This window comes from Bombina bombina, chromosome 3, assembly GCF_027579735.1.
Source record: "Bombina bombina isolate aBomBom1 chromosome 3, aBomBom1.pri, whole genome shotgun sequence".
Taxonomy (NCBI): Eukaryota; Metazoa; Chordata; class Amphibia; order Anura; family Bombinatoridae; genus Bombina; species Bombina bombina.
This window is the reverse complement of record NC_069501.1, coordinates 1,077,119,057-1,077,140,898: the sequence shown is the minus strand read 5'-3', so window position 1 is coordinate 1,077,140,898 and position 21,842 is coordinate 1,077,119,057. Positions and strand designations below refer to the sequence as shown.

The 21,842-nt window shown below is 42.8% G+C and overlaps 1 protein-coding gene across 2 annotated transcripts in view; it reads right to left on the bottom strand.

The window, feature by feature from the left end:
- PHF11 (PHD finger protein 11) overlaps positions 1-21,842 on the bottom strand; it is a 589,089-nt gene that overhangs the window by 386,548 nt on the left and 180,699 nt on the right. For both annotated transcript variants that reach the window (XM_053708365.1, XM_053708366.1), the window contains exon 4: positions 7,493-7,533. In XM_053708365.1, coding sequence (XP_053564340.1) covers positions 7,493-7,533 — 41 coding nt within the window. The remainder of the gene's footprint in view (positions 1-7,492; positions 7,534-21,842) is intronic.

Below are 21,842 nucleotides of genomic sequence, written 5' to 3'. Positions count from 1 at the left end.
GCAACCTGCATATTCTTATATATAATAACATTCTCACATACTAGCAAATATGTGAATCTGATATAATTATCGTATTTACCAACACAACGCCCCTGAACCACCCCTGCCTATTATAGAGTTGGTTAGCTATAGACCCATTCCTAGTATGACATGGTAATAAGCTCAATTTTACATGGTAGATTTTCTCTCAAACTCCTGCAGTACTTGAGCCCAAACTAATTATTCATATAGATATAGTGATATCAATTATACACAGATCTAGTAGTCTAGCAGGCCCAGTAGCTGCAAAGTATTTTAAGGTATGCTCCAAATAAGGCTCTGTACCTGTCAGACTTTGAAATATCCAATATGTTTTGTTTGTCAAAATAGATGTTAAAAATAGAAAATTATGTTAGTTATATGAGACACAAGAGTGGTCTCCTTTGATGAAGATAACCCCCTGCAAGCTTCTTCCTTGTTTACAAGGTCCAAAAGTGGCCTCTTGTGACATCCTGGAAGTCTGTGCACTATTTGGCATACTGCTGGTACAATATCTTATTTGAATTCCTTTATCTGTTCTTTGGAAATGCTCATTGTAAACGTGAGACTATGTGTTTTCTTTTTTTGATGCATGTATTGTACTATCTTTGTACTCTACTTTCTTATGATATTTGTATGCCTTGTATTGAAACTCAAATAAAAAAAAATAAAAAAAATTGAATAAAAAAAAAAAAGATTATTTAATGCGATTTGGCAAATATGCTTCAATTCTTTTTGAATTGAAAAAACATAAATTATGCTTTCCTGATAATTTCCTTTTCTTCTGATGGAAAGAGTCCACAGCTGCATTCATTACTTTTGGGAAATAAGAACCTGTCCACCAGGAGGAGGCAAAGACAACCCAGCCAAAGGCTTAAATACTCCTCCCACTCCCCTCATCCCCCAGTCATTCTGCCGAGGAACAAGGAACAGTAGAAGAAATATCAGGGTGAAAGGTGCCAGAAGAATATAAGGACGCCCCACATAAAATTACTGGTGGGGAGCTGTGGACTCTTTCCATCAGAAGAAAAGGAAATTATCAGGTAAGCATAATTTATGTTTTTCTTCTTAAATGGAAAAAGTCCACAGCTGCATTCATTACTTTTGGGAAAACAACACCCAAGCTATAGAGGACACTGAATGCAAGACGGGAGGGTACAATAGGCAGCCCATACTGAGGGCACCAGGCCTGAACCTCTACCCAATAAAAAACTCTGCTTCGTCCGAAGTTGAGAAAATTATAAGTGGAAAAGCCCCAGTGACACTGACTCACAGTTAGTCCAGAAGCCAAACTAGAGACCGCAAATGGACTCGACTGAGCAAACAGTCCTCCAGGAGACACCGTCGCCCAACAAAATGGTCCCCCACTGCTCATCTCCACAAATGAAGGAGACACCAGCTGAAACCCCCAAGGGAACAAGGCAAAGGAGAACCATGGAAACCGAAAGGTCCCCTAATACAAAAAAGGAACACCTCCACGAGTGAGCCCAGCTTACAGAGACCCAAAGGGGCCCAAACAGGGAAAGGAGGCCACACCTATACCAAGCGAAACCCGGGATAAGACCGGGCCCTGAGACAGAACAGACGTCTCCCCAATATCCTGCAAGCACGGAATTCAACGGAAGAAGCAAAGTCCTCCCAGTGTATGACTATAGAATACCAAGGTATTCGACGAAGAAAAAGTGTGTAATACACCCAGGTGAAAAACCCCAAGTTTAAGAACACAGAGTCCACAACAGGACGACACAGAGGGTACTTGCGAGGAAGAAGAAGCAGTCAAGCAAGAAACAGACTGCAAAAGCAACCCACAGGCAAAGGGCACGCTCCAGGCAACCTAAGTCGCCGGACCTACACACAGGTCCCTAAAAAGGGGAACACAAAACCTCAATCGAGGCCCCCCGAGAAGGAGAGTATACCCTTAGAACCTGAAGGAAGAGTAAACCCTCTTCTGAAATCAATGGAGCAAGTTGAAAGGAAAATCTATACCCTAGCAGACTAAGCTAACAGGATAGACTCAACAAAGCTCACACATCCAGAGGAGACTGCGACCCAAACGCAGTGCCTTAGACCGCTCGGCCATCCTGACCTGCAGACCCACACCCAGCTGGACCAACCCAGCCTCAGGGATCCAAGACAGGGGAACAAAAGAATCCCGAAACAGGTACAGGAATGACCGTAAGGATAGCACAGACATCCCCACAGAGTACAAGTACAACCCAACTCTGAAAACAGACAGCAGGGCCATAGACCTAAGGATCTATAAAATAAAGGCCCAACAAGTCTGCTTGGAGCCAGCAAGACCCCAGGGGGAACCAAACCCACCTTTCCGCCTCCCATTCAGGAGAAGCACAAAGCAAGGACTCTATCTTCATAGGGAGGAGAATATCCCCTAAAGAAAAGGGATGATGCTGGAAGGGCAACAACTGTCCTCAAGGCCCGAAGTCACCGGCTAATGGGAAGAGAAATTCCCAACACAGATGTCATAGAAAAGGACCCCCCTACAAGTAGCTTGCCAAGCAGAGGCACAGCCAACCCATTCGCCTGCAGAGCAGGGAATCCACAGGAACACTGGCAAGCTGACCAGGGGAATGCAACTCTAAGGCGCACCAAAAATTGGACATCCAGCGTCAGCAGCTGGGTATAAACCAACCACCCTTGAGGCTCAAGCCACACGGCTAACCACCAGATGACATGGACCACTCTGCGGCAAAGAGTAAAAAATACTCCGAAAACCTGGCCAACCATGACCAGGTGAGGTAGATGGAGCAAAGACATAGCCCAAGTTCCCACTACCATGGAACACCCCAACCAGCCCTGAGATCCAAGATTCCAAAACCACCCAAGACTGGGTCTATAAAAAAGCCAAGCAAAACATCAGCAACCGGAAGTCTCAGGGAGAAAAACAGGTCCGGGCAGCTAATAGTTCAGGCAAACCTTACCCTAGAACTAAACACCCCAACAGGCCAAAAACCCAGACACAAGGGTATGGATGCATATCCAGAGAATCTGGTAATGATAGGGTTATTCAATAACTGAAAAACATGTATGAGCAACACGCGCAATCCTGTAATGGGAGGCACAACACTCAGGGACAGATACCCCCGTGGGGAACTGTAGAGGCCCTCCCCAAGGCAGAAGGCCTGAGACAATAGGGCACGAGCACATTCTCAAATAAACGTCTGGACTTTGCAGATAAACAATCGCCAACATTATGTGGAAGCGAAAACGTGCTGCAACCTCCGGGGGAAACACGCCACCCCGCATGGAGGAACCATAAATTGGGTTACCCCCATGTGCAGAAGTATGATTTGGTAGGGAACTCGCCTCTCGGAGGACAGGACTCCCAGAGGCGGATGGCTCAGCAGTCCCTGGATTCCCCGAGCCCGAGGAACCAGGCGCTCTAAAATGGCATACGGAACAAAACTGGTTGACAGGCGTCAACGAGGCCACTCCGGATTCATCACCGGACACAGAATCTGAATCTGAAATCAAAATAGTCTCAGTATCAGAATCCTCTGTAACTGAATCAGAAATGAACACAGTCTCAGCATCAGAATCCTCCATAACTGGATAGAGGATATTTAAATATGGACTAAAGTAGTGAAAAACCTCCTATGACCAGACCCCTGCGGACTAGAAAACCTCCTATGACCAGACACCTGCGGACTAGAAAATTTCCTTCGCCACGCGGTCTGGAATGCGGAAATGGAACAACGGAACGTAGCCATGCCTGAACACAATGTGAACCATACAGTCCAAACAAGCGCGCCTACGCGTCACTTCCAAAGGCCTCAATGTTCCAAACACGAGCCCAGTAAACATTGCACATAAGCAGGTTGAATCAAATAACAAACATGATTATAAACCCCCTGTTCAATAACCCCCCTCAGGAGATATTAACCCTCAATTCCAAGATACTAAAAGAGACTCACTGAGACCCTTATGTTATAAGTTAGACCCGCAAGGTAGTAGCCTCTAGGGAAACATTCACATTACAATATATTGCGAATAAAGTAAAATTAAATGATCTTACCGGAATCTACGCCGTGGAACAGGAATATGGCCCTTCAAGTGTGACTTGCATCTCCGGACTCTAACTTTCATCCAAGCCCTCACTGAGAGACTGACAGGACTACTTAAAACTCCTGTCCCATGCCGAAGAGTACTACCCTCCATAAGAGACAAAAACAAAAATTAAAAATTCTGACACTTCTCTGCCATCCTCCTGGGACGAAAGGCAAAGAATGACTGGGGGATGAGGGGAGTGGGAGGAGTATTTAAGCCTTTGGCTGGGTTGTCTTGCCTCCTCCTGGTGGCCAGGTTCTTATTTCCCAAAAGTAATAAATGCAGCTGTGGACTCTTTCCATTTAAGAAGAAAAACCGGGTTAAAGGACAGTTTTTTATACACATTCTTAGCACTAAGTTGTTGCTTAATTTCATTGATATAATATATTTTATTCAATGCAAAAATAGCGCCCCCCTTGTCAGCTTTTTCAATATCATGTCTTTCTTAGATTTTAGTGACTTAATGGCTAAAACATCCTTACCAGAAAAGTTACCCATACTCTTACTTCTCTGCTTATATTTATTAGAATTATTAATACCTATTCTGTAACTCTTTTCAATACACATTTTCTCCTGTATCATGTTTTACCAGACTTACAAAAGCTTCCATAGAATAATTGCTTTGTGGAGGAATAAACATGCTCTTTTTCTTAAGTCCCAGTTTAGATAGATTAAAGACAGATTTTACTTTAGGCACATTTTCAGCATACTCAGGGTTAAACATAAAGCTTTTTAATCATAGGTTCTTAAAGAACCGATAAAGGTCTTTGCGCAATTGGAAAAAGTTACAGTCATTGTTAGGACAAAAAGAGAGTATATGGTTCAAAGTGGAAAGTTCATCATGGGAAATAACAGTACCTGAGTGGTTAATCACAGTGTCTTCAGCGCTTTTGTGGATAACAGAAGTATTATGCAATAAATCAAAACAAACAGTTACTTTTTGTTGTGGCTGGAAGAGCGAAGTTGGCTGTTCTTCTCCTTTATGATGCCGGTGCCTGCGCCCTCTGTGCCGTGTTCTACTTCGGAGTCCCATGTGGAGATGTCGAATGATCCAGAGTTGCTTCCACTCTTTGCAGTTTAACGGTTACGACGTCTAGGCAAACCAGAAGTCGCTCTCAGTTACGCTCCTTCCGGATCGTATCTCTAGATGCGGTTCTGAGCATACTCATTTTCATCCCGAGCAAACTTTGGATGTTTACGTTCTTCTATGACTTTCTTTAAGTCATCAACATTAGTGTTCACCTGTGAAAGGAGTTTTGTGGACTCATCAGATGGAAAGGTATTCTTTATTACAGCCTCCATTTCACAAAGCTTTATATCCTGATCTGCCAATTTTTTAGTGAGACAATCCACAGTTAGGCCCATTATGTCCATGGAACAATTATTGAGGATTTGTTCAAATTTCTTACAGTATTCTGTGTTATCCCTCATTAAAGTGGTGCGGGCGTTCATTCGCAGACCTCTAGGGATCCTTTTGACTCTATGGTATTCTGCTAATGTTGTAGCATGCAGATCATATGCCAATCTCTTTTTATGTCCTTTGCAGTACAGTCCGTAGGAGCCATTTTTAGGAAATCCCTAGAGCCTTTAGTAAGGGTAGTAATTCTTGCGGCTTCCAAATCAGAGTAGGATAAGGTTTTCAGACTTTGCCGTGATGTATCCATAATTAAATTTTCAGGAATGTTTCCTCAATCTTAGGTGCCTGAACAGAGAGTGGCAAACAGATACTCAAAGTTCAGAGAAGTCAGTCCGGCACTCCAAGGGGTTTGCAAGCCACTAAGGGGAGCAACTCACTGCCACAGATAGAGAGTAAAACAGTATATATAGTCCTTATTGTATGAGTAGGTTTTTTTGTTTATTTGTTTTTATTGAGTTATCTATTGATGTGAAATTTGCCTGTAAATACATTGCCTTTAAGGAGGCTGACAAAGAGTTAATGATGCACTTGCCCTAGAGCGCCATCTAGTGGTCTAAGAGTATAAATTGGTGTAAATTTAATTGTATGATAGCATGAAAAAGGGTGTATACCCAAAACGTTGCTGCTGTTACATTTGTTTGTGCTGTAACCTGAAATAAAAAGATTTGCTGCCACTTTCTTCTGTTTTTTGTAAACACTCCTTAGACATTCTGGTCCAAATTCACATGATAGTATCACGTAGTTGCTGCAGATTTGTCAGCTGCACATCCATGATGCAAATCTCCCGTTCCACCACATCCCAAAGGTGCTCTATTGGATTGAGGTCAGATGACTGCGGAGGCCATTGGAGTACAGTGAACTCATTGTAATGTTTAAGAAACCAGTTTAAGATGATTTGAGCTTTGTGACATGGTGCATTATCCTGCTGGAAGTAGCCATCAGAAGATAGGTACACTGTAGTCATAAAGGGATGGACATGGTCAGCAATAATACTCAGGTAGGCCGTGGTGTTTAGATGATGCTCAATTGGTACTAAGGAGCTCAAAGTATTATAGAAAATATCCTCCACACCATTACACCACCACCACCAGCCTGAACCGTTGATACAAGGCAGGATGGATCCATGCTTTTTTATTTCTGACCCTACCATCTGAATGTCGCAGCTGAAATGGAGACTCATCAGACCAGGCAAAGTTTTTCCAATCTTCTATGGTCCAATTTTGGTGAGCCTGTGCGAATTGTAGCCTCAGTTTCCAGTTCATAGCTGACAGGAGTGGCACCCGGTGTGTTCTTCTGCTGCTGTAGCCCATCTGTTTCATGGTTCAACGTATTGTGCGTTCAGAGGTGGTATTCTGCATACCTTGGTTCTAATGAGTGTTTTTTTTGAGTAACTGTTGCCTTTCTATCATCTTGAACCAGTGTGCCCATTCTCCTCTGACCTCTGACATCAACAAGGCATTTTCGTCCACACAACTGCCGCTCACTGCATATTTTCTCTTTTCCGGACCATTCTCTGAAAACTGTAGAGATGGTTGTGCGTGAAAATCCCAGTAGATCAGCAGTTTCTGAAATAATCAGACCAGCCTGTCTGGCATCAAAAACCATGCCACCTTCAAAGTCACTTAAATCCCCTTTCATTCCCCAGTCGGATGCTCGGTTTGAACTTCAGCAACTTGTCCTCTAGTTGCCTAAATGCATTGAGTTGCTATGTGATTGGCTGATTAGCAATTTGTGTTGCCAAGCAATTGAACAGGTGTACCTAATCAAGTGCCTGGTGAGTGTATGTATATACTGTGTATGTATATACTGTGTGTGTGTATATGTGTGTGTGTATAAATATATATATATATATATATATATATTTATATAATCTCAAATCCTTAAAACATAAACTAAAACATGTCATTATAATTGTTTCACTAGCTTCATTTAAATCATAATTTGCAGTTTTGCATTGGGTACAGTACTTTAAATGTTTTATAAAGGACTTACTGTTCAAGTTGTTATCATCTTTGTGTTTTGAGCAGAATATTCTGTAAAAACAAAAATTGGAACATGATAAGCAACTTAAATATAAAATATTAGGAAGACATTTTAATTTTACTGCATATACACACCATATATAACGGTATCTAACCTTCAGAAATGAAGAAAGCATAAAAAGCTAAATATTTTTGCTACATAACTGGCAACTACTGGGACTTCTACAACAGTAGTCGCTTGCCCCAGGTTAAAAGCCGTTGAGCAAAAATATTTAATGAGATGCTAAAGTCAAAATTAAACTTAAATGGATTGGATTGAGCAAGAAGTTTTAAACATTTTCAAATGATTTCTATCAACAATTCCTATTATCACATTTGCTTAGTTCTCTTGGTATCCTCTATTAAAGGGACAGTCAAGTCCAAAAAAAACTTTCATGATTTAAATAGGGCATGCAATTTTAAACAACTTCCCAATTTACTTTTATCATTTTGCTTTGTTCTCTTGGTATTCTTAGTTGAAAGCTAAACCTAGGAGGTTCATATGCTAATTTCTTAGACCTTGAAGACTGAATACATTTTGACCACTAGAGGGCATTAGTTCACATGTTTCATATAGATAACATTGAGCTCATGCACGTAAAGTGACCTAGGAGTGAGCACTGATTGGCTAAACTGCATGTCTGTCAAAAGAACTGAAATAAGGGGGCAGTCAGCAGAGGCTTAGATACAAGTTAGTCACAGAAATAAAAAGTGTATTATTATAACTGTGTTGGATATGCAAAACTGGGGAATGGGTAATAAAGGGATTATCTTTCTTTTTAAACAACAAAAATTCTGGTGTTGACTGTCCCTTTAAAGAGTAATCCTAAGTGAACTGAGGAGCGTGCACATGTCTTTAGCCATTTTGCAACAGTGTTTGCAATAATGTTTGTAGCAATATTATACATAGTTGCAAACATTGCTGCTTAGAATGCTACAGACACTGTACAGCATCAGTATTTGCAACTATGTATAACATTGCTATAAACATTGCTGCCAGATGGATAAAGACAAATGCACTCTCCTGAGCTCACCTAGGGCCTGATATTCAAAACCTCACCGGCATGGAGAGAAATCAGACAAAATCTTTGGGATTTTTTTTTAGACCTTGTATTGTAACGTTGGAGTCTCTGTTTCACATAAAGAACACTACATAGCAACATAAACCTTTCTCAAGATAACATTTGTGTTTCTATATATTTTCTTAAGGGCCTTGCCGCACCAACAAGACTTTCATACAAAATCTCACCCCGAGCAGCGAGATTTTGAATATCAGGCCCGTAGGATTACTCTCTAACAAAGGATACCAAGGGAACTAAGCAAAATTAATAATAGAAGTAAATTGAAAAGTTATTTGAAATTGCACGCTCAATCTAAATCATGAATGTTTAAAGGACTCAAGTCAAAATAAACTTTTATGATTCAGATAGATCATGTAGTTTTAAGATACTTTCCAATTTACTTCCATTATCACATTTTGCACAGTCTTTTTATATACACACTTTCTGAGGAACAAGAACATACTGAGCATGTGCACAAGCTCACAGGGTATACATATACTAGTCTGTGATTGGCTGATGCCTGTCACATGATACAGGGGGCCTGAAAATGAGGGGGAAACAAAATGTATGCTTACCTGATAAATTTCTTTCTTTCTGGGCATGGAGAGTCCACAACATTATTCCAATTGCTAGTGGGATATTCAACTCTTGGCCAGCAGGAGGAGGCAAAGAGCACCCCATCAATGCTGTTAAGTGTAACTTCCCTTACCCATAATCCCCAGTCATTCAGCCGAAGGAAAATGGAAAAAGAAGAAATACAAGGGTATAGAGGTGCCTGCGGTTTACTAAAAAAAAAACTGCTGAATTATAATTTTAAAAGAGGGCGTGGTCGTGGACTCTCCATGCCCGGAAAGAAAGAAATTTATCAGGTAAGCATAAATTTTGTTAACTTTCCTATGGCATGGAGAGTCCACAACGTCATTCTAATTACTGGTGGGAACCAATACCCAAGCTAGAGGACACAGAATGAAAAGGGAGGGAGAACAAGGCAGGAGGACCTAAACAGAAGGCACCACCACTTGATAAACCTTTCTCCCAAAAGAGGCCTCAGCAGAGGCAAAAGTATCAAATTTGTAGAATTTGGAAAAAGTATGCAAAGAGGACCATGTTGCCGCCTTGCAAATCTGTTCCACAGAAGCTTCATTTTTGAAAGCCCAAGATGAGGTGGCAGCTCTAGTGGAATGAGCCATAATTCTCTCAGGAGGCTGCTGTCCCACTGTCTCATAAGCAAAACGAATCATACTTCTTAACAAGAGGGAAAGGGTAGTAGAAGTGACCTTCTGACCCTTACGCTTTTCAGAGAAAACCACAAACAGGGCAGAAGATTGCCGAAAATCTTTAGTAGCTTGAAGGTAAAATTTTAGAGCACGCACAACATCCAAGTTATGCTAAATACGTTCCTTATGAGAAGAACAATTAGGACAAAAAGAAGGAACAACATTTTCCTGATTAATGTTTCGATCCGACACCACCTTAGGGAGAAAACCCAATTTAGTACGAAGGATCACCTTATCTGCATGAAAAATAAGGTACGGGGAATCACACTGCAGAGCTGAAAGCTCAAACTCTGCAAGCTGAAGAAATAGCAAGAAGAAACAAAACCTTCCAAGATAACAGTTTTACATTAACAACATGCATCGGCTCAAACGGAGCCTGCTGCAAAACTTTAAGAACAAGATTAAGGCTCCAAGGAGAAGCAACAGGCCTGATTCTGACCAGGGCCTGAACAAAAGCTTGAACATCTGGCAAATCTGCCAGACGTTTGTGCAAAAGAATATACGGTGCAGACATCTGACCCTTCAGAGTACTGACTGACAAACCTTTCTCCAGGCCATCCTGAAGAAAGGATAAAATATGAGGAATCCTAACCCGGCTCCAGGAGAAACCTTTAGATTTGCACCAATAAAGATATTTACGCCATACCTTATGGTAAATCTTGCGAGTAACAGGTTTGCAAGCCTGAGGCATAGAGGCCCATTTATCAAGCTCTGGATGGAGCTTGAGGGCCTGTGTTTCTGGTGAGCCTTCAGACTTGCCAGAAACACAAGTTATGGAGCAGCGGTCTAAAGACCGCTGCTCCGTAACCCTGTCCGCCTGCTCTGATGAGCCGGACAGGAATCGCCACAATTCAACCCGATCGAGTACGATCGGGTTGATTGACACCTCCCTGCTGGCGGCTGATTGGCCTAGAGTCTGCAGGGGGCTGCGTTGCACTAGCAGCTCACAAAAGCTGCTTGTGCAATGCTGAATATGGAGAGCGTATTGCTCTCCGCATTCAGCGATGTCTGTCGGACCTGACCCGCACTGTCGGATCAGGTCCGACAGACATTTGGTAAATCGGCCTCTTTGTATCAATGAGCGCTTCAGAAATAAACACGTCTAAACAGAACTAGGCGTTCAATCTCCAAGCAGTTAGCTTCAGAGAATCCAGGTTTGGATGGAGGAATGGACCCTGAATTAGAAGGTTCTTCCTCAGAGGTAACCTCCAAGGAGGAAGAGATGACATCCTTACCAGATCCATGAACCAGATCCTGCGAGGCCATGCCAGGGCTATTAGAATTACCAATGCTCTTTCCTGTTTAATACGAGCAATGACTCGTGGAAGGAGAGCAAACGGAGGAAACGGATATGCCAGAGAAAAGATCCAAGTAACCGCTAGAGCATCTATCAGAGCGGCCTGAGGATCTCATGACATTGAACCGTACTTTGGAAGCTTGGCGTTTTGACGAGACGCCATCAGATCCAACTCTGGAAACCCCCACCTGAGGGTTATCGGAGAGAACACTTCCGGATGTAGAGCTTACTCCCCTGGATGGAAAGTCTGTCTGCTCAGAAAATCCGCCTTCCAGTTGTCCACTCCTGGGATGTGGATGGCAGATAGGAGACAATCGTGAGCTTCCGCCCACTGCAGAATGTGAGTCACCTCCTTCATAGCCAAGGAACTCCAAGTTCCTCCATGGTGGTTGATGTAAGCCACTGAGGTGATATTGTCCAATTGGAATCTGATAAACCAGACTAAAGATAATTGAGGCCAAGCTACCAAGGCATTGAAGATTGGTCTTAACTCTAAGATGTTTATGGGAAGAGAAGACTCCTCCCGAGTCTACAGCCCCTGAGCTTTTAGATGGCCCCAAACGGCTCAGCAGCCTAACAGACTGGCGTCCGTAGTCACAATCACCCAGGAAGTTTTCAGGAAGCAAGTGCACCGAGACAGATGTTCCTGAGAAATCCACCATGAGAGAGTCTCTTGTTAGGGGATCCAGATTTATCCTCTGCAATAAATCTGAATTGTCTCCGTTCTATTCACTGAGCATGCAAAGTTACAGAGGTCGCAAATGGAACCAAGCAAAAGGAATGATGTTCATGGAAGCATCCATCAGACCAATCACCTCCATGCATTGAGCCACTGATGGACGAATAGCAAACTGGAGGGACAGACAAGAAGCAAAATGTTTGGATTTTCTGACGTCTGTCAGGAAAATCTTCATGGACAGGGAATATATGATTGTTCCTAGGAAACACACTCTTGTAGCTGGAACAAGAGAACTCTTTTCCAGATTCACTTTCCACCCATGGGAACGTAGAAAAGACAACATCTCTGTATGAGATTTTGCTAGTTGAAAAGTTGACGCCTGAACCAAGATGTTGTCTAGATAAGGCGCCAGTGCAATTCCCTGGGATCTGACCACTGCCAATAAAGCCCCCAGAACCTTTGTGAATATTCTGGGAGCCGTGGCCAGACCAAACGGAAGTGCAACAAACTGGAAATGCTTGTCCAGGAAGGCAAACCTCAGAAACTGGTGATGATCCCTGTGAATGGGAACATGAAGGTACGCATCCTTCAGGTCTATGGTCGTCATGGACTGACCTTCCTGAACCAAAGGAAGAATGGAACAAATAGTTTCCATCTTGAAGGACGGAACCCAAGGAATTTGTTTAGGCATTTTAAGTTTTGAATGGGATGGAAAGTTCCCTGCTTTTTGGTAACCACAAAGAGATTTAAATAGAATCCTTGACCCTGTTCCCCTGGAAAAACTGGAACAATTACTCCCAGGGAGGATAGGTCCTTTACGCAGTTTACGAAGGCCTCCCTCTTTACCTGGTTTGTGGATAGTCTTGACAGGAGAAATCTGCCCCTTGGAGGGCAAGACTTATCCTATTATGTAACCCTGGGATACTATGTCCAGAGCCCACGGATCTGGGACATTGCGTATCCAGGCATGCGGTAAAAAAGAAAGCCTGCACCCCACTTAATCCAAAATTGGATCGGGGCGGACCCTTCATGCCGATTTAGAATCAATGGAAGGCTTCTTGTTTTGCTTTCCCTTATTCCAAGGCTGGCTAGACCTTCAAAAGGTCTTGGCTTGCTCAGGTTTGGAAGAAGAGGAGGAAGACTTCAGTCCCTTAAAGTTACGAAAGGAGCGAAAATTAGAATTCTGGCGACCCATAGGTCTATTCTTGGACCTGGTCCAAATAAAGTCTTACCCTTATAAGCTAAAGATAAAAGCTTGGCTTTTGAAGTTTACATCAGCCGACAAGGATTTTAACCACAGGGCTCTGCGAGCTAGAACAGTGAAGCTAGACATCTTAGCTCCCAGTCTACTTACCTGCATGTTAGCATCTCAGATAAAGGTAGTGGCCAGTTTAAGAGCTTTGATCCTATCTTGGATCTCCTCTATTGTAGTTTCTTCTGATATCAGATCAGACAAGGTATTGCACCAATAAGATGCTGCACCCGCAACCGTAGCAATACTTGCTGCAGGTTGCCACTGTAATACTTGATGGATGTACATCTTTTTTAAGTAAGGCTCTAGCTTCTTATCCATTGGATCCTTAAAGGAACAACTTTCCTCTATATGAATTGTAGTTCTTTTAGCTAGAATAGAGATAGCTCCTTCAACTTTTGGCACCTTGCGCCATGAGTCACGAATGGAGTCAGCAACAGGAAACATCTTCTTAAAAACAGGGGAAGGGGAAAAGGAAACCCCTGGCTTATCCCATTCCTGAGCTATAATTTCAGACATCTTGTCTAGAACAGGAAAAACATCCACAGAAGAGGGAGAATCATAAACTCTATTAAGTTTAGAAAACTTTTTAGGGTCGACAACGCCAGAAGGTTCGGAGTCACCTAAGGTAGCGAATACCTCCTTCATGAGTAATCGGAGGTGTTCAAGCTTAAACCTAAAATTAACCTCTTCTGAATCAGTAGAACTTTCCTTTCTAGATTCAGAAGCCACTGAAGTATCCTCATCATCAGATAACTGAGGGAGACTGACTAACGCTGTCTTTGCGGAGTCAGAACCCTTACTGAGAGAAATATTTTTAGACTTTCTCTTCCTCTTATTAGAAACAGGAAAGGCTGACAAAGCTGCAGAAACCGCCAACAATATCTGTGCAGCAAAATCTCCTGGTAAATAAACATCCCCAGGAAGATGTTGAGAGGAACCGCAGGGTACTGCATGTGAAACTGCTAAAGCTTTGGACGTTTGAGGGTAAAGCTGAGGCATGGCATGGACAACATTATATTTAGAGACATATGGTTTAGATGCAGAGTTCTTGTCTCTAGAAGACAAAACCCTGCTTAAATATGTGGCACATAGTTGCACAGGAGGGATAACTTGTTTCTCCAAACAATATAAGCATTTATTAAAATTTGAACCCTCTAATTCAGTATCCATCTTAGAAAGGATTCACACTAGTAATATAGTAAACAAAAATAAACTGTTTGAGAAAATAAAGATATCTTTAATTTGGAAACAAACAAACAAACAAACAAACAAAAAAACACTACTTAAAAATAAATAAATAAATTCAGGCACCACTAAAACCTCAGCTGAGCTGAGGACTCACCGCTCCAACCACCAAAGAATAAACCCCACTAGTATTCAGATAGATTTAGGTGCCGATCGCAGCTGTCTGAAAACACCACTCCGGTGATCAGTAACCTCCGGTCAGATAGATACTTTATCAAATCCGCTGTCAGAAGTCAGATCGAGACTGCTCTCCCGCTCTTCAGAGAAACTATTATGCACAATGCGCTCTGCTAAGCGAAGCGGCTGCAGTATAGCCGCAAAAGTGGAAGCGCAAATACGTCACGTGACAGAGGGCGTTGAAAGAATTAAGGTGCGAAAAAGTAACTACAGCGCCAAAAAAACTGTCAGATGTTATAATATAACACACACTCTATGCTAACACAGGGGAAAAAACTAAATGTATGCTTACCTGATAAATTTATTTATTTCTTGACACGGTGAGTCCACAGATCATCTCTAATTACTATTGGGAATATCACCCCTGGCCAGCAGGAGGAGGCAAAGAGCAGCAGAGAAAAGCTGTTAAGTATCCCCTCCCTTCCCTCAAACCCCAGTCATTCGACCAAAGGAAAAGAAGAAAAAGGAAGTTAAACAAGGTGCAGAGGTGCCTGAGGTTTACAAAACAAAAGGACTGTCTGAATAAACAGGGCAGGCCCTGGACTCACTGTGTCAAGAAAGAAAGAAATTTATCAGGTAAGCATACATTTTGTTTTCTTTCTAATGACACGGTGTGTCCACGGATGATCTCTAATTACTATTGGGACACAGATGATAAGGAAGGGACAAGACAGGAACCTAAACGGAAGGCACCACTGCTTGAAGAACGTTTCTCCCAAAAGAAGCCTCAGCCGAGGCAAAAGTATAAAATTTATAGTACTTTGAAAAAGTGTGTAGAGAGGACCAAGTTGCAGCCTTGCAAATCTGTTCCATAGAAGCTTCATTTTTGAATGCCCAGGAAGAGGAAACAGCCCTTGTGGAATGAGCCGTGATTGTCTCAGGGGGCTGCTGTCCAGAAGTTTCATAGGCCAAATGGATTATACTTCTCAGCCACAGAGAAAGAGACGTAGCCATAGCCTTTTGACCCTTGTGTTTCCCAGAGAAAACGGCAAACAAGAAAGAGGACTGGCGAAAATCCTTCGCCTGCAAATAGTACTTCAATGCCCGTACCACCATCTAGGTTGTGCAGTAAATGCTCTTTATGAGAAGAAGGGTTAGGACACAAAGAAGGAACAACGATTTCCTGGTTAATATCCCTTTTCGAAACCACTTTTGGAAGGAAGCCTAACTTAGTACGCAGGACTACCTTATCCGAATGAAAAACAAGGTAAGGAGATTCCCTCCCACTGCAACGCCGAGAGTTCGGAAACTCTTTGAGCAGAAGAAATAGCAAGAAAAAACAAAACTTTCCAAAATAACATCTTAATATCTAAAGAATGCATAGGCTCAAATGGAGTCTGCTGAAGAACTTTAAGAACAAGGTTAAGACTCCAGGGATGAGTAACAGATTTGAACACAGGCCTGATTCTGACCAAGGCCTGACAGAAGGATTGTACATCTGGCACGTCCGCCAGACGCTTATGCAACAATATAGATAAGGCAGAAATCTGACCCTTCAAGGTACTAGCAGATAATCCCATCCCCAGACCCTCCTGGAGAAAAGACAAAATCCTAGGAATCCGAACTCTACTCCAAACGTAGCCTCTGGATTCACACCAATGCAGATATTTACGCCATTTTTTTATAATAAATCTTTCTGGTAACAGGCTTACGAGCCTGAATCATGGTCTCAATGACCGACGCTTAGATAAAATTAAGCGTTTAATATCCAAGCAGTCAGCTTCAAAGAAACAAGATCTGGGTGAAGGAAGGGCCCTTGAAGTAGAAGGTCCTTCCTCAGTGGAAGTCTCCAAGGTGGGAGAGATGATATCTCCACTAGATCTGAGACGCCCTCTCCTGTTTGATTGCAATGACACAAGGAAGGAGAGCGAATGGAGGAAACAGGTATGCTAGACTGAAATTTCAAGGAACCACCAGAGCATCTATCAGTACAGCCTGAGGATCCCTTGACCTCGACCCGTACCTCAGGAGCTTGACATTCTGTCGAGATGCTGTCCCCATTTGAGAATCAAGTTGGAAAAAACCTCTGGATGGAGTTCCAACTCCCCTGGGTGAAAGGTCTGTCTGCTCAGAAAATCCGCTTCCCAATTGTCCACTCCTGGAATGTGGATCGCAGACAGACAGCAGTTGCGGGTCTCCGCCCACTGAATAATTTTGGCTACCTCTGTCATGGCCAAGGAACTCTGAGTTCCTACCTGATGGTTGATGTAAGCCACTGAAGTTATGTTGTCCGACTGGAACCTGATAAACTGGGCTGAAGCTAACTGAGGCCAGGCCAAAAGAGCATTGAAGATTACCCTCAGTTCTAGGATGTTTATGGGGAGACCTGACTCCTCCCGAGTTCATAGACCCTGAGCCTTTAACGAGCCACAGACTGCTCCCCATTTCAGCAGGCTGGCATCCGTTGTAACAATCACCCAGGTAGGTCTGCGGAAGCAGGTTACCTGGGAGAGATGCTCCTTAGACAAATACCATGGAAGACAATCTCTTGTCACCTGATCCAGCTCTATTCTTGGAGAGAGATCTGCATAATCCACGTTCTATTGACTGAGCATGCATAACTGCAGAGGTCTGAGATGGAACCGAGCAAACTGTATGATGTCCATGGCAGACACCATCAGACCAATTACCTCTATACATTGGGCCACTGACGGCCGAAGAGAGGACTGAAGGGCAAGACAAAAGTTAATTTTTCTGCTAGAGAATATATTATGGTTCCCAAGAACACCACCCTTGTAGCTGGAATTAAGGAACTCTTTCCCAAATTCACCTTCCATCCGTGAGAGCGCAGAAAAGATAACAACATCTCCGTGTTGAAAAGATGGCGCCTGAACGCGAATGTCGTCGCGAATGTCGTCCAGATAAGGCTCCACTGCAATGCCCCGCAACTGCAGCACCGCCAACAGCACTCCCAGAACTTTTGAGAAAATCCTGGGAGCTGTGGCAAGGCCGAATGGAAGAGCCACAAATTGAAAGTGTTTGTCTAGAAACGCAAACCTCAGAAACTTGTGATAGTCTCTGTGGGTGGGAATATGCAGGTACGCATCAATTAAATCTACTGTTGTCATGAATTGACCCTCCTTGAACCAAGGGAAGAATGGAACAAATCATTTCCATCTTGAAGGATGGTACAGCCTCTTGAGGTCTAAAATTGGTCTTAAAGTTCCCTCTTTTTTGGGAACCACGAACAGATTGGAGTAGAATCCCAGACCCTGTTCCTGCATTGGAACAGGAACTATCACTCCCAGGTCGAAAAGTCTACAGATAATCTTGAGAGAAGGAACCTGCCCCTGGGAGGAGAGGTCATAAACTCCAGTTTGTATCCCTGGGACACGATGTCCACCGCCCAGGGATCCGAAACATCCCTGTCATACTCTGCAAGGGAGCAGGTTCAGGAGTAAGGAGCTGTTGTGCAGAGGTGTCAGGTTTTGGGGTTAATGTTGTGTTTTGTCTGCGTGAGTCTTTCCCTTTAGGCATAATTAAACAGGTACAACGTTTTAGGAAATAAAGGAGATGGTTTTATTTATAGGATAAAGCAATGTAGAGATATGCAATTAGATAAGACAAAGCCTATAGGTTGTAGTATAAGGCTGGAATACAGTTCTTTGTAATAACAGGCAGGAATGCAGGGCTTTGTAATAACAAACATGATATTTGCATATGCTGTAGACTGGAACTGTGTAATAACACTCAGGAAAGCAGAGCTTTGTAATAACAAGCAGGAATGCAGGGCTTTGTAATAACAAACAGGATATTTGCATATGCTGTAGACTGGAACTGTGTAATAACACTCAGGAAAGCAGAGCTTTGTAATAACAAGCAGGAATGCAGGGCTTTGTAATAACAAACAGGATATTTGCATATGATGTAGACTGGAACTGTGTAATAACACTCAGGAAAGCAGGGCTTTGTAATAACAAACAGGATATTTGCATATGCAGTAGACTGGACACAGTTGTAACAAACTGGAAACTTGCATAAACTGCAAACTGGTACTTTAAGGAGACTTGCATAAACTGCAAACTGGTACTTTAAGGAAATTTGCATAAACTGCAAACTGGTACTTTGTAGACACAAACAGGAATCTTGCATAAACTGCAATTTGGAACTTTGTAGAAACAAACAGGATATTTGCATAAACTGCAATTGGAACTTTGTAGTATCAGGAAACAAGCAAGCAAAAGTCAGTCCTTAGGAAAGAAAGTTTTATGCAAGCTCAATTGCCAGGAAATCAGTCCAAAAATGAAACACAGTGCCAAGGGATTATCCAGAAGAGTAGTCAGTAATTGTAGCAGAAATCAGGAACCAGGCAATCCAACAAATCTGTATTTCACACAGGATACAGGAGCAGAGAGTCTTTCAGAGTATCACTCTTAATGTGAAAGCACAGAATTGCAAACAAACCTCCCAGATAAAGCAGGCTGCTGATTAAATTATTTCTTTCAGCTGGCAAGTAGGTGGAGCCAGAGAGCCAAAGTTGCAGCGAACAGAAAACCACAATATTCCTTTCCTGTGATCAAGCCATCTGGTGGCATAGTGGTAAAACAACAGGCTGGGAAATAACAGCTGCAGAAATAGAAACAGGTCCCAGGTTCAATTCCAGGCTGAACCCTGACAATCCCAAACCCAGGCTTGAGCGAAGAAAGTCTACCCCCAACAAGATCCCTCCCGGATCAGGGGCAAACCCTTGAGTCATTAACAGGCTTCTTAGATTGCTTCCCCTTGTTCCAAGACTGATTGGACTTCCAGGAAGACTTGGACTGTTCCTGTTTGGAAGAGGGAGGGGAAGGCTTACCCTTAAAGTTTCGAAAGGAACGGAAATTACTCTGACGTCCTTTCTGTTTATTCCTCTTATCCTGAGGGAGGAAATGTCCCTTTCCTCCCGTAATATCTGAAATGATTTCGGCCAAGCCTGGCCCAAACAAGGTCTTACCCTTGTAGGGAATCGCCAAAAGTTTAGACTTAGATGACACATCCGCAGACCAGTATTTCAACCATAAGGCTCTACGAGCCAAAACAGCAAAGCCAGAAATCTTTGCTCCCAATTTAATGACTTTTAAGGAAGCATCCGTGATAAAGGAATTGGCCAACTTAAAAGACTTGATCCTGTGCTAGATCTCTTCAAGAGGAGTATCCGTCTGAATAGATTAAGATAACGCATCAAACCAGTAAGCTGCCACGCTGGTGACAGTAGCAAAACACACCGCAGGTTGCCATTGTAAACCCTGGTATACATACATCTTTCTAAGTAACCATTCCAACTTCTTATCCATAGGATCCTTAAAAGAACAGCTATCCTCTATGGGAATAGTGGTTCTCTTAGCCAAGGTGGAAATTGCCCCTTCTACCTTGGGTCCCATTTGCTAAGACTCCTTTATAGAATCAGCTATTGGAAACATCTTCTTAAAAATCGGGGATGGGGAAAAAGGGATACCAGATCTCTACCATTCCTGTGCAATAATCTCTGTAGCCCAGTCTGGAACCGGAAAAACCTCCACCGCAGAAGGAACGTCAAAGGTATTTGTTTAACTTACTAGACTTCTTAGGATTGACTACGACAGTCGTGTCGGAGTCGTTCAGGGTGGCCAAAACCTCTTTAAGTAACAACCGGAGGTGTTCTAGCTTAAACCTGAAGGATACAACTTCAGCATCAGAAGAAGGAATTACACTTTCTGAGTCTGAGACTTCACCCTCAGATGCTACTGAAGTATCCTCATCCTCAGACTTCTGAGAGGGAACATTCGGAATAGCCATAACTATATCAGAAACCTTACTTCCTGATTCTTTACATTTCCTCGTGCGCTTTCCCTGCAGCATGGGAAAGGCAGACAGCGCATCAGTAACCGCAGAGGATATGTGAGTAGCAATGTCTTGCAAGATAACCCCAACTGGAGTGTGAGAGGAAACGCAGGGCACTGCATGTGTAGACGATAATGTTTGGGATGCTTGAGGAGAAAGCTGTGGCATATCTTCAACAGGAGACCCCTGAACAGAATCCGCCTTAGCTAATGATGGCTCAGATTCAAAAAGTCTATCCCTGTAATGTAATGTACTTTCGAAACATGAGAAACAAAAAGGGATTGGAGGTTCCACATTAGAATCAAAACACAAGCTACATGTAACGTTTTGCAGGGCCTCTTGATCCATCTTTACCCAATATTCAAACAAAATAAACCCAACTGCTTTATTTAGGTTTGAAAAATAATAACACAAAAAAAGTTACTGTCACTTTAAATTTAAAAGTAAAAATAATTTTCCTTTATGCTTTACTACCGCCAAGCAGCAGTTCACTATAAACCTCAGACAGCCTCCTCACCTCAGCACTCCTTGCTGAGGTGCCTACCTGTCCTCCTGGGAACAGGATTAAGCTTTGACTATGATCCGGACTCAATATATAGCTGTTCAAAACGACCCCAAAATAAACACTCTTTCTTTAAGCAGAGACACAGCAAAACTACCACTCCGGACCGGAACTAACAGGAAGTGCTCCGGAAGGACGCGCAACACTAAATTGCCGCCTCAGAAAACCTGCCCTTCCTATTCGTGGGCGTTCCTAACTAGAAAAGTGACCGGCCGCCATTATTATAAATGCCAAAGCCTATTTCACACAGTAAAACACACTAACGCTGCCCCATAAAGACCGGGATTAAACCGGAACAAATTAAATAAATCTGAGCCTCTCCAAAAGATTTTACGTCCCCAGTGTCTGCAAACACTGCCTACTTAAATCCTATTACCCCAAATAGGATTACTAGTGCTTAACATCCCAAAAAGCAGACTTAACTGATAAAGTGCCATACTCTCCATTCCAAGAAACTAAAACTAGGCACTTACCTGAAGATCAATATGCCCGGCTGCAGGGCAGCTCACTTGGTATGAGAGGCATCTCCCTCACATGGACCCGTGGAAAAATTAGGAAAGACTAAATAATCTTAATTAGGCTTTCAGGATAGGGCAGCAACAATTAGAAATAAATAAAGATGCTAACCCCTACAGTTCCAGAGCCATCACAAGTCTAAAGCCAGCCTAATATCATAGTATTTTTAGTACCATCAAAATAACAGACCCCTAGCAGTACAGTAACCCTGCCAGAACTGCCCAAAAAAATTACTCCAACTCAGGGAGAGTAAATGATGTCCCCTAATTGTCCACAAATTAAACTGAAGTGCTAATCCTCCATACCTAGAAGACAAAGCACTTACCTGTGGATCTGGCTGCAGGGCAGAAGCAGCGTGTCAGGTATGACGGACTCACCAACATCTGTCAGGGACCTGCAGACAAAGAAAGAACAGAGTAACCAACCCTGGCTTTCTGTAAACGGAGTAGCAAA